This window comes from Nilaparvata lugens, chromosome 1, assembly GCF_014356525.2.
Source record: "Nilaparvata lugens isolate BPH chromosome 1, ASM1435652v1, whole genome shotgun sequence".
Taxonomy (NCBI): Eukaryota; Metazoa; Arthropoda; class Insecta; order Hemiptera; family Delphacidae; genus Nilaparvata; species Nilaparvata lugens.
In genome coordinates, this window is record NC_052504.1 from 56,288,071 (window position 1) to 56,301,752 (window position 13,682).

General features: G+C 33.1%; 2 protein-coding genes across 8 annotated transcripts in view; one reads left to right on the top strand and one right to left on the bottom strand.

Annotated features, from left to right (window-relative positions):
- The window catches only part of LOC111058740 (SWI/SNF-related matrix-associated actin-dependent regulator of chromatin subfamily A-like protein 1), a 45,382-nt gene that overhangs the window by 31,518 nt on the left and 182 nt on the right, over positions 1-13,682 (top strand). For 6 of the 7 annotated variants that reach the window (XM_039437369.1, XM_039437356.1, XM_039437362.1 and 3 more), the window contains exons 12-13: positions 837-1,040; positions 3,738-3,972. In XM_039437369.1, the coding sequence (XP_039293303.1) occupies positions 837-1,040; positions 3,738-3,842 (309 nt within the window). In that variant the 3' untranslated portion in view covers positions 3,843-3,972. Of the gene's footprint in view, positions 1-836; positions 1,041-3,737; positions 3,973-13,682 lie in introns of those variants that run through there. The other variant, XM_039437349.1, reaches the window with a different exon arrangement.
- LOC111058741 (delta and Notch-like epidermal growth factor-related receptor) overlaps positions 4,625-13,682 on the bottom strand; it is a 39,021-nt gene continuing 29,963 nt past the window's right edge. The window contains exons 9-12 of the mRNA XM_022346306.2: positions 13,412-13,514; positions 11,837-12,042; positions 9,501-9,610; positions 4,625-7,421 (exon numbers count right to left, since the gene is read on the bottom strand). Coding sequence (XP_022201998.2) covers positions 7,295-7,421; positions 9,501-9,610; positions 11,837-12,042; positions 13,412-13,514 — 546 coding nt within the window. The 3' untranslated portion in view covers positions 4,625-7,294. The remainder of the gene's footprint in view (positions 7,422-9,500; positions 9,611-11,836; positions 12,043-13,411; positions 13,515-13,682) is intronic.

The following is a 13,682-nucleotide window of genomic DNA, read 5'->3' on the forward strand; positions in this document are numbered from 1 at the left end:
ATTGCCTAGCTCAAATCAGTGCTTCAAATTGTGCATTGTTAAATTTGTTTGTTGATGTTAAATCTAATAAAAAAGGTTGTGCTATTTGCATTGATGAATAATTTAATAACGAAGTGATACAAGTTTTATTGAATAATAAATTTTATTTCTTCATTTTGTTAATATTGAAGAAATAATAGATTAAATTTCTCTGTAACTGGAAAGAGCCTATTCTACCCATTATGATATTTTCTCTTCCAACTATCATTTCAATCATTCAAATTAAAATGTCAGTGTGTTGTTTTCAAGTGTGGTGAAATGAAACAGTTGTATTCAACAAATATTTGTAGTGCTCTCTCATCATTTTGGAGGAACCAAGTTTTAAATTTCTTGGAGATGCTCAACCTGGATGAATTCATGAATTTCAGAGGCAAAATTCCAATTCTCAATAGGTCAAGAATGGATAGTAAATTGAAAAAGTAGCTCTTTAAAATAAAATAATTAAATAGATTATATTTATGAACCAATTAATCTATTCTACAAGTGAACAAAAACAAGGAAAAGTGTTGGCACAGAAATGAATCGATCCCTTCTCATTAACAAAATGCACTCTAGTACTGATGACAACTGCGAAATTGAGCTAGTTGTTTACGGCATGTGGTTTTTGGAGCATCACCTACCTCACTGTGAACTCGTCATGAATGATGTGTGAGAACGATTCCAGTTTGCTTTGCGTTGCTATCACCAGTTGCTTCATGTATGTATATCCACTGTGGGCATGAGCTTATTATGCCGCCTTTCCTCATGTCAAGTATTTGCACACAATGTGATAAATAAATAAATAACTTTATTTGAAGGACCTGTTCCAAGCGGAAGACAGAGTGCACAGGATTGGGCAAGTGGACAGTGTGCACATCCAATACCTGTTGGCCAAGGGCACTTGCGATGACTTCATGTGGCCCCTCATCGAAAGCAAGCTCACCGTTCTCAACAAGGTCGGTCTCACCAGTGACTCGCTCAAAGACACTGCTGACGTCACCGAAACCAGTGTCTCCAAAACGGTATGTATTCAAGTGCAATGAATAATCGTTTTCTTAGGGTCTCATTACACCTTCATATTTTTCTAGAACGTTATTAAAATATATATTTCATCCAGTAATCGTCGAATCCAGATTAGATTGTTATAAGATATGTGGACTAGCATATAATTATTATTATATTGGAATAAACCTTATACAAAATTCAAGTTGATACCTTTCACTGATGAACCTTCCAAGCAATCGTAATCTATATAAATATGTATTAATTTACAATGTTTATTTGATATTATTTATAAGTTTTTTGAAGAAAATGAGTGTAATATTTGAAGGAGGATAAACATCACCTTAAATCCTTTAATTTTCTCCAGATAGACACATATTTCATGAAATGCAAGGCACAGATCGGTTATCAAGAGCTGACCTATTAATGAAAATCTTATATAGAAAAATATACAGATCTGATGGGGCCAACATTTGGGTATCACTGTTTGATTAAACTTTATTTAGCCATTGTTTATTTTGTTTTTGTTTTTTTCTATTAGATTATGCCATTCATTTTCAAATTAATAATATCAAACAACATCAGAGCATTGAAACAATGATTTCATTCATGTTTTACGTTCTGCTGTGATTATTAGGAAGTATAAATGAGATGGCAAAGTTGAATTCAACTTATTCAAAGTAGGCTACTGCTTTTTAACATGTTTATTGTATAAGTGAAGCTTTTTGAACAAAACTCAGATTATATTCGAACTTCGATTAAATTTAACCGTTATTGAATGTCACGAGTCACGAGAACTTATTAGAGAATGGGGTGACGTCTTTAATCAGCGGTTGATCACGTTTACACCTAAAAGACGCACGTGCAACCAGATCTAAATGTTATAACATTGTGCAGTATTATTATTCTCATTTATTCTGACGTGTCTATTTAGTTACGATGCGAATGACACTGATGTAAAATAACATTGGTAGATAAAATAATGAGGTAGTCCTTGTGCTATTTTTCTTGCAAATTTAGGTGTTGACACAGTCCAAGATAAGGTTAGTAGTCTTTCATATGCACAATTTCTATACAATTTTAGTCCGAAATAGACATGGAAACTATTTATTTTGAATTTAGATGGCTTAAATTAATGAATTAATTGGAAATATTTCACTCAATAACTAGAAATCTCAGGACGTAATCACGAAAAAATAGAACGTGTCATTCAAAAATCACAGAGAAAATTTTCAGGATGAAAAAGAAGTTCAAGATCAAGAAGAATGATGGTAGAATAGAAACTTCTATTCAAACAGAGAACAATAGCTGGTAATCCCCAATAGCAAAAACTATTGCGGTTTGCGTGAAAACTAAGTTGCATGGGAACTTACTAACTGGAGTTAGTAAATCTCTTTCTTAGTCTAATATCATTAATTTAAAGTTGAGAGTTAACTTCTTGTTTGAAAGGACTAACTTTGTAACGAAGAAAAATGCAGATAAAAATAAGAATAGGTTCAAGAAAGAGAAGAATAAATTGAATAATAATAAAAATGAGAGGAAGAAGACGATTAAGATGAAAAAAGAAGAATAGGCCTATTGTTTTACTGTAGCACAACCACCTAAAGTAAACTCTTAGAGGTGTGTGTGCCTGTAGTTAACGAAATCGTAGTTTATCATAAGATATTTCCCTTTGAGAAGTGTGAATAGTTATTATTATTCCACCAAAAGCAGGCAACTTGTTTTATAGATTCAAAAAGTACTGGTTTATTATTCAATAAAGTTATAATCTTCATTTATTCTTTTCAGAACTTCTAACATTATAATTATTATGATTTCAATAAATACGAATGACTGGTGGTTGATTTCCACTTATTTCATAGGTAAAATTTATTCATGGCTCAAATAATCAAGTTTCAAATCTTGAAACTGTGAATCCTGTATATTACCAGGATAATTTGTTCATAATCCCAATTAATTCTGCATTTACGTATTTATAATAATATAGACTATATTATAGTCTCAATAAATTATTCAAAAAATTTAACTGTGTGCAATGTTTATTCGAGGATGGAATTTTTTTTTAATTATTGTTATTCTTCTTCTCAAGCTTTCACCCTCACTTGAACTGTTTCTCAATAATCAAACTCCATTTTCACTTACATACATGTTGAGTTGAGTCCGATCTCAAATACTGTACTCTGCACTCTATCTATGTATCAATGTATTCACTCCAGGCTCAAGATAATATTGATAACGATCCCAATGTGGTTCCAGGGCCTTGAAATTCTTCCGGACGTGGTACTCATTTACTGTTGAAAATGTGAAATTTTATTTATTGCAATTTTTTGATTGCTTGAGTATGATACTGATTATCTTTATTGTATTATTTATAATTTAAAGAAAATAAAAATCTCAGTACCCTTTTTTTAAAATATTTTATTGCAACATGTTTCAGTCATGACACCAATAACCCCATTTTTGATAGAATTTAAACCCAAAATTTACAGTCCTAGTTCATAAAAACATATGAATACACTAACATATGATCAAAATAAGAAACTTCCAGTAGTATTTATTTTTATTTAATTCATATCACTTGAAAATGGCATAAATGACCGAAACATGTTGTGATAAAATATTTAAAAAAAAAGGGTACTGAGATTTTTATTTTCTTTATATTTATTTACAAGTAGCTCTATACAGGAAAGAGATATTTATAATTTTCCTGTTTTCAGAAACAGCCAAATATCACAGACTTTCTGAAAGATGTTCGGTTTGATGATGATGAGGATGATGATCTTTTAAACAGTGTCATGGACTCTTTCGATCAATACACGTAACACTGTACTCAGGCTAACTTCCTCCATTGTACGCTCAGTTCTTAATATTGTAGGTACCATTTATATTATTATTTTGTTAATTAGTTTATAATCATCAAATGCAAATTAAACTTTTATATAATAATAGTGGGATTTTTATCTAGTCATCTTTTTAAATTAATTTTAAACCTGTATTTATAAACCTTGGATTATATAAAGGTAAATAAATAAAATGTGTCCCAAATAAGGTGGTTGGTTTTCAATTGACTTTAACTTCAATGGATTTCAAGTTTGATTTTCTTACATTTCTGAGTTTGTGAAGTTGCTAAATTGAATAACGCGTCATAATTATTAACAAAAGTGGTACTGCAACCAAGACCCACAGCTGAATCCTTCACCTAATTGAACTCGGGTACTGATGCTGGTCAATCTTAATACATTCTCTGGATTGATCGCCATTTTATGACGACGTCCACTAGATTCACTACTTCTCACTGGCTCATCGCATTATGGATTCACATATGGCTGTCAATCCAGAAAGCGTAGACACTGTACCATCATCAGATTTGTGTTGAAAACCATTGAAGTTATAGTTATATAAAAACCAATCGATCTTTTTGGGACACCTACATATAAGGTTTGTTATGAAGATCACAATTTTTCAACTATTAACCTTGGCTACATTATTTGAAACTCGTTGAATACGTCTCTAATAAGCATAAGTTGTTTCATAAATATAATAATGCAGTATAAGGTGTAACGTAACTATTAGTTGAATTCCAAGGTGAAGGTTTAAGAAAAGCTTTAAAATTTCAACATATTTATTTAGACAAAGCATATTTTTGTTACATGAATCACACTAGCCATTCAACAACGATTTCATGATCAATGATTTGCAAAATTCAAAATTTGGGTTGTCGAAAAGCTGATAAAATCTCAAATAGTACTAACAAACACCTATCATCCATTTATCTGTAATATTAAGAAAATGAATAGAATAATATTGATAGTACTGAACGTTTGATTGTGAAACTATTATGAATCAATTCAAAGAAATCGTTACAATGTAAATGGAACAAAATGCTATAATCAAACGCATCTCTACTACTATTTGAGCATATATAGAATCATTTTATTTTATACACCATTTCAATACTAAAAATTTAACAATGAAATTTCGTCATAATACCACATAGACACACACCATTTAAACATTTTGGCACCTTTATTGAACATTTGAGCATTGTCTAACTGATTTTCAATAACTGTAATAGAATTTTCTGTGCAATTTCGGCGTATAATATACGAAAAGATCATTATGAAATAATCTAAACAATCAAAAATCTATTTACATGCGATAAATATAATATTTAATTGTGAAGGACAACGGAGAAGGCCTAACCACCCCCGGACCCCCTGAGAAAGAGAATGAAAAATGTATCAGGAATAAAACATCATTCCACATCTACTATACTCAACTCAGCTGTTTGATAATTCGACTAGAATCTAGAATAACCAGAGAGTTTTAGAGAATCGTTTCTCACCCTCAGGATGAAAGTTTTAAATTTTTCTGCTATCGATAAACTACCTAAGGAAGAATAAATTATGGTAGAAGCGACCCGGGTTTTCTTTATGAAGATTGTCAGATCTATACAGTTATAAATGATAACAGTGAACTCAGTAGGAATCACTAGTTTGTTTGCTCTAATAAGTTCATAAACATAAAAATTTAGTGTAATCTGCACTTCATTTAAGAATTGTCTATTATCAGATGAGTGGAACTCATTTATAGGATTCAACAGCTTTTAATTATCTTCTGACAATAAGTCAAAATAGTATAATTACTCCTAAATTGCATTATGCATCTTATGCAGAGTCTTGAGATGACATTTTTAGAAACATAAAATAGTACATTGAATAATAACACTATTTGTTCCAACTAATTAGAACAATTGCAGCATGAACGTGCTGATATGTTTTTCAATACATATTCTGGATTGCTTCAGATAATTTAGGCAATAGCCTGTTTTTTCTTTTCCGATTCTTGTATTTTTTTTTTGCTAACCTTATAAATAAATAAATAACTTAAATTAAATAAATAAATTTCAATTGGTTTACAATATTATTTTTGAAATTTGCCTTCAAAGCATAATCTTTCCTGAAGGTCTTGAACGGAAAAAAATTGCAAGGAAACTCTTTCATGGCAATTATTCAAACTGAATTGAATTCTATTTTCTTCTATTTTAATTGGCAATTTTGTCTTTGAGTTCCATTTGAATTTTAAAATCAATCTAGAAACAATTTCATGAAAATTTCTTTGGATGATTAGGCTAATAAATAAAATGTCATTTGATGATTTACAATTTCATATAGAGTAAATAATATCAGATGATGCCCCATATCATCCACTCAAATTCAATGCTCTGTGTAAGCAGGATGATGCGTTATGTCTGTATTAAGGGAGCTGGGAGATTGTTTCTTTAATGAAACTGTGAAACCTTTCAACGTACATTAATAATATATTTTCAGTATTCAAAAATAATATTTTACATAATATACTATTATTATTTTGGTGCCAATAATGCAAGATCAACACTGAGATAAAAAGCAGGAGGAGGAGTACAACAATAGGTCAGTCCATCAAGATTATGCAATAAAAATTAATTTGCTTGTGTTTTTTACACATAGCTCACCTATCCTCACCTCATGTATGTAGTTAATTACTGTACACTGAATGAGAATCCAATATATACAGAGTCCAAAAGCGCAGTATTCTTCCCAGTTTAGCACAATGATGCTTTTAGCTCAATGATTAGCTCATTTTAGCACATCTCAGGATCAGGACTATGTTTAGCTCAATGACGAAGGACTCTCTCAAGTAACATCAATAACCCAACAAGCCTGGCAAATAACCCAAGTTTCTGTTGAGCACACAATAACTCAGCAGTTTCTTTGGTACACTCGATAAAACAGGCGTCTCTTTAGTTAATGCGATGATGGAAAACTGTGGCTCTATTCAACACATTCTCATCCAGCGGTCTGAGTCTGTCTCATAGTAGCCTCAGCCTAATACAATAATTTGGGACTGTGTTTAACGCTCATCGCTGAAGTCTCATAAGTTATAATACAATGACAGAGTTCTCTGTCCAGCACAATAATTTAGTTTTACCTAGTACTCCCTGTCACAGATAGTAATAACTTTCTGTTCTACTTTCTGTATTTTTTCGGTCAAAAACTCATGCATCGGTTTTACACCCAATGGCTCCAAGATAAATAGATGTAGTGGAATTCACTTGAAAATGTCACCTAACCTTCCTAATAACATCAATGCTTCCCATCCAATCAATGCCGGCAGTGTGAAATGAATCTCTTCAAAGAAGGTTAATAGATCTATTCATCTTGGAAGTTTGTTTAGGTCTGTGATCGGGGACTGTTTTTAGCAGCTCGACAGAGGACTCTGTTTAGCACCTCGACTATTGGATGAGTGGCGAGCTCTGACTGTCGCTGAAGTCAAGTGCATAGTACATGTCCGAATTGTCCATAGCGGGATAAGTGCGTGACGCCAGCGGCTGCATGTGCTCGCGTTCCACGTCCAATCGGCTGCAAACGAAAAAGCAAATACCGTACTGAAAATAGCAAATAAAATATCGTAATCTGAATCCATTCATTCTCAAAGACAAATAATAATAATTTATATCGGTTCACACAGCTGTTTCAGCAGCGTATGCTAAATATAATAGTATTGCTTATAATTATCACTAGCCGTCAGGCTCGCTTCGCTCGCCATATCCGTCTAGCCAGGGGGCTCCGCCCCCTGGACCCCCGACTGGATCGTCCGAGAATGAGATCAGCAGGCTCGCTTCGCTCGCCTGCATTTTTCATTTGAGCATTTTTATCATATGTTAGAGCAATCCAGTCGGGGGTCCAGACTAAACGTCTGGCTAAACAGATATGGCGAGTGAAGCGAGCCTGACGCCTAGTAATATAATATTCCCAGGATTGAAGTAGGAATGCCCAATCAATTTTTCCGCGATAAATGCATTTAAATCTTCAACTTGGTGCCAACCTAATATAGTCAACTCAACTTAATACCAACCTGACAAAATTATTAATTTAGTTGCCAGTTAACAACTGTTTCGAAGAGGTACTCTATCTAGATTATAGTTCTATAGTAACATATGATATGGAAATTTCAATTATAATTAAGAGATTGGGAGAAGAAGAATATACATGCTAAAAGACGAACTTTAAACCCTTAAAAACAACCCTTAGAGTTAAAATATTGCCAAAAGATTTCTTAGTGCGCCTCTAAAGGGCCAACTGAACATACCTACCAAATTTGAACGTTTTTGGTCCGGTAGATTTTTAGTTATGCGAGTGAGTGAGTGAGTCAGTCAGTCAGTCAGTCAGTCAGTCAGTGAGTGAGTGCCATTTCGCTTTTATATATATAGATTAAACGAAAATCCAAATTAAATGCTGTAATTCACCCCGAAGACTTCTGCTACTGCAAATATTGACAACAGGGTAAACAGCTATAGTGAGGTCCACGTTATAATGGCAGTGTAGAAAAGATAGGAGAAAAGGGTTGCCAGATCTCAGCCTTGCCACCCAAACAGCTGATACTGGAATATCTGATCAATTTAACTGCTCATTATTGTTGAAAATACCTAGTTAATCATATTTTATTTGTCAAGAAATTTTCATGATTGAGATTGAATATTTTGTGAATTAGTTGAATTTCTACATTGTTGATAAACGATGTGGCAACATCGCAAAGCGTGAAAGAGATAGCGCCATCTGCTTTGTTGAATAATAGACAAGAATAGCAACCCCATTGCAAATCACAAACTCCCATTATAACGTGGACCTTACTATAGATGGAATTTCCATCTTATTTGTCAATATTTGCAGTAGCTGAAGTGTTCGGGGTGAATTACAGCATTTTATTTGGATTTTCGTTTAATAATAATTATTAATTAGTATAATTAATTAATATAATTAATAATTATTCATTAATTAGCATTTGAACAAATGCAATTTCCAATTTATTTCCATATTGTTTATAATTTTCATCCATATATGTATTAAGAAAACGGATGAAAAAAAAACAATAATTATTATAAGCAACATACCTAATTTACTAGAGGAATTGATAGTTCAATTATTTCATTTACATAATTATTTACAAAGTACAATAAAACGAGTAGTATTCATTAGAAGAAAGCATTCCAAGTTTGTATGCACTCAGAGAAGATCGAGTACAATATTCATAGCACTCCAAAAATCCAACAATCTAAAATTTTATTTACTTATGCTTTGTATGTGAGAATAGTTAAGAGTCAACCTAAAGACAAATAATGTTGAATAAATGTTGAGCAATTCCAGTGCAGGTACCTCTTAACATTATTGCCTCTCAAATATACCTCAAGGTCTATTCTAGGTTCCACATTTTTCCTTATTCCTTTTCAAAGACCTACCTTGCAGATAAGCATGTTTGCAGATAATTTGTATGAGGAATCATAAAAGTTGCATTTGCAAAGATATGATACATTAGTTTGATTTTGTATTATGTAAGTTAAATAAGTCGTCTAACATAAATCACAGATTCAATTTTAATCACAGATTTATGTTTATTCAGTCTATGCATGAGTTTAAAGACAGGAAACTAATAATATTCACCTCGGCTTCAAGTCGGAGTCAAGTCTTGTAACATTGCATGGTAGGAGTGGCGTAGCTCGTAGAAAACACCTCTTATACGTCTCGTGCATACGGCAATGGCAGACAGCAACCTTGGAAAAAATCCATCAGTTTTAATAACAGGCACTCATAACTTTAGGGGCCATATTTATAAACTTTATTAACGTCTTTTATAGTGAGCATGTTGTGGTGAGTTTGATTTTGGGATAGATTTGTGGATAGATTTTGGGAAGTCTGGGACAAGGTCAAAGTTAAAGGTCAAAGGTGAAAAAATAAATTTTTCAATAAAAATAAAAAATAAACTTAGTAAAAAATATTATAAAGTATTAAAAATATTTTTAAAATATTAAAAATTATTATTCCTCATTCTATGGACCTGGGAAATAAATCTAGAGTTGATGGAATGTGGTGGGAAGCGGCTGGTGTATATAATAGAGCTGTTCAGCTAGGAGAGATCATTCAATTGCAAACAGTGAAGCTGTGCAAATTACAACGCAGAAGAAGTTAAGCCATCATCAGGAGTTCATCATCAATTGTTCATCACACTGAAAAGCAAAGTAAGTACAAAAAATGTTTATCATATTGTTTTAATATTAAGCTTATATTTTTTGTAGAACGTTTCCATGTTTCTTCTGAACAATGTGTATAGAGTATAATTCTAGAAGTTTAATATATTTTGGTTAGGTTAGGTATGTTGAAGCTACTAGTAATGTCTGCCGACCTAACCTAAGTTTGGAATTTCAATTTTATTCATTGTTTGTTTCTGAGTTTAACCGAGATTTGATAAATATTGATTGGTTTCAAGCATATAGAGCAAATAGTATGAATAGAGGGCTCCAAGGAGGACCTAGATCAAGATGCCCATGGGGTCTATCAATCTAGATGATCATGGAGGCCTGTGCCACTCTAGATCAAGATGGAGACATATCGCTCTAGATAGCCATGGGGATCTATAGCCCAAAATGTCCATGAAGACATATTGCTCAAGTGAGAGGCTTCCACTCTAGATAAGGGGGCATATTGCTCCAGATGACCATGGAGGACACATTACTGAGGGGGGTCCTATCACTCTAGATTCTAGTCATTGTGTATTATTATTAATCTGCTTGTATGTATGTTGTTACTTTGCTTTTCACTGTGATGAACTCCTGATGATGGCTTAACTTCTTCTGCGTTGTAATTTGCACAGCTTCACTGTTTGCAATTGAATGATCTCTCCTAGCTGAACAGCTCTATTATATACACCAGCCGCTTCCCACCACATTCCATCAACTCTAGATTTATTAAGTCCATAGAATGAGGAATAATATTTTTTAATACTTTTCAATAAATTTTAATATTTTTTATTTATTAAAAAAAATATTTTTGATCTTTGACCTTGAACTTTGACCTTGTCCCAGACCTCCCAAAATCTATATACTGTGGTGAACAGATCAGACCGATTCTGATACCGCTAGCAAGTTTAACTATTGGTTACAATTACAGTATTGGTTATTGCTATTTTTTTAAAATATCTTATATCTTCTAGAATGAAGATCCACTATGAAATTATGGATGCTCGTAATCAAAGTGGAAAGTTTACATGCTTTTCAATCTATAAGCAGTAGAATCGTGATTTCAAAAACGTATATATTCGAGTGTAGAGCCTTGATCCCTCCTCGGTAGATATGACTAGATTAGTGGTGGCCCAGATTTCTCCTTACATGCCAATGACCACTGAAATTTCTGTGGCGGTGGTGGTGTTGGCAGTGTAGGCCTACTTATCGCCTCCATAACCGATGATTCTATTTCCATTTTCTGACAGTACCTATACAATGCATGCAGAGAGAGAAAGAGTTGTATGTGTTAGTGAGATAGTTGGTAACACTTCTACTTCCTGCTCACTCTCACTACTTAGGGGGCCAGGCACCTCAATCACAACCTCTAACCTTCTTGGCCAAAAATTATCTTGAAGTCTCTACTGTAATTCAATTATTCACTTTGATTCAATGATTAAAATAATGTTACATCCAGATCTGTGGCTTGGGCAATCTGAAAACTCCGATATTTGGTCGGCTGAAGGCTCAAGTGTAATTTTATTTTAGTTTTACAATCATGCGCCTGGTATTCCTTCTGGAAGGGTGACCGTTTAATCCAACTCCTCTGAATATGATTCATGAGTTGTAAAATCGATTCCCGGTGGTTCGGGACCCACCTAAAACTATAGTTCCATTCATCTCTCATGATCATCCAACTCATTACCCACGCACAAGCCAATAGCTCATGTGGGCATTACCCTCAGCAAAACAAAGTGTACGTTTAGTTTAATTGAGACTCACAGTGAGTAGAACAATGAGGAGCGCGCATGCGAGTGTGCCAGCTGCCACGTAGACATTGTGCAGGTGATCGAGGTGGAAGGTGATGGGCATGCGCAGATCAATGCCCCCTCCGTCAGCGCCCCCCCTTCCCCCTGCCACCTGCAGCTGGTCCCCATCGCCAAGGTCAACGCTACTCGAGCTCGGGATCACTTCGAACACCACTTCCTCTGTTAAAAAAAATTCATTGATAAAAATATGATACTACAGAAACAATATACGGTAGGCTACAATAATGTTGAATAAAACAACATAGGCCTATACCTATACCATATTAATTTTATACTTGAGAATGGCATTATTAGCCGAAACCGCTCGTGTATTGAAAAAATATAAAAGACGCTATTTATTACAATTAAAATAACTATGAAGTATCTCTATAGAAATAAATCAATCGTATATCCTACTAAATTCCTCAGGAAAACCTAAAGGAAAATATAGGAAACCACATGTGACAGTTACCATACCTACAAATTTTCAAAACTTGGAATGTTGATAAATAGAGAAGTTGATAATAAACCTCTAAGCAATATTCGGAAAAAGGCTATGTAAATACTAAACTAGAAGTAAATGTTGATTTGATATAGCCTACTGATTAAACTGTGATATAGATTTTTCTAACATAATAGATAATAACTGGCGTGCTACCAATTTCTCCTAAATAGGTTGGATAGCATTTCACACCTATTAACCTAAAGGAAGTTATCGGCTCCAAAATGGTAGATTCTTAATAAACTATGAATGGATCTATTGCTTATGAATGAGAAATCCAGTTTTCAGAGCAAACCAACTTATAATCTTCAGAAGAATTTTGGCAATATACAACACAAATCCACAAAACAATACCTTACACACTTAAGCATCTAACATCATTACAAGCTAAATACTTATCCATTTATATAGTTGAAAAACAATGGCTATAGGCTTGTAGACACACAAAACAATTTTATACAAAATTAGAACACCATAAAACTGTTCAAAACTCAATTTAAAACATTAAAAATTCAATTAAACAGAAAAATATTCAGAGAACACAAAATTAGAACACATAGCCAGCCACCATTTTTTAGAGAGAAGACCTAACAAGTACAGAGTAAAGCCCCACCTCAAAACCAGTGTCGACGTCATGAACACGTCACCGATATTAAATTCCAAAAAATTATAAATTACAAGTTTAGAATTTACATTTTACATTTTTGTTCTCAATAAAACTTTATTTCGAAACTGTTATTTTAAATTTATATATATCCTCTATATTTATAATGATTTATTTATCTGTTAATTCTGTTAACTCAGTTTCGGTGATACCATGGAATGTGCAACACAATTATTTACGATAAATTCTCAGTTAAAAAGTTGTCTGCATATCGATTACTCTGATATTTACTATCAAGTTTTATAGATCTCGAATTGAAGATTCGATTTTAATCGAGAAAAAATGTAATATTACATAACGTATAACCCGATAGTGAAATATTCTCATCATTCTAGTCAAAAACTGGAATGAAATAGACATTGATAAATTTGTAAGTTTCTTACCATTACAAATTTTGCCTGTGAAGCCTGGTCTGCATGCACAGTAGAATGAATCTATACTGCTCCAACATGTTCCTCCATTATGGCATGGGTTCGCACTGCAAGCCTGTCAAACATCAATTATAATTATAAACAAAACATAATTCATAAATTATATTGATAACAAAAATAATATACGCGTATTTTCATGAAATTATAGCAGTTTGAGAGAATAGTATCTATTTTTGGGAAATAGTCCTAATAATTTGTAGTTTCCTCCAGGGTTTCCATTTCA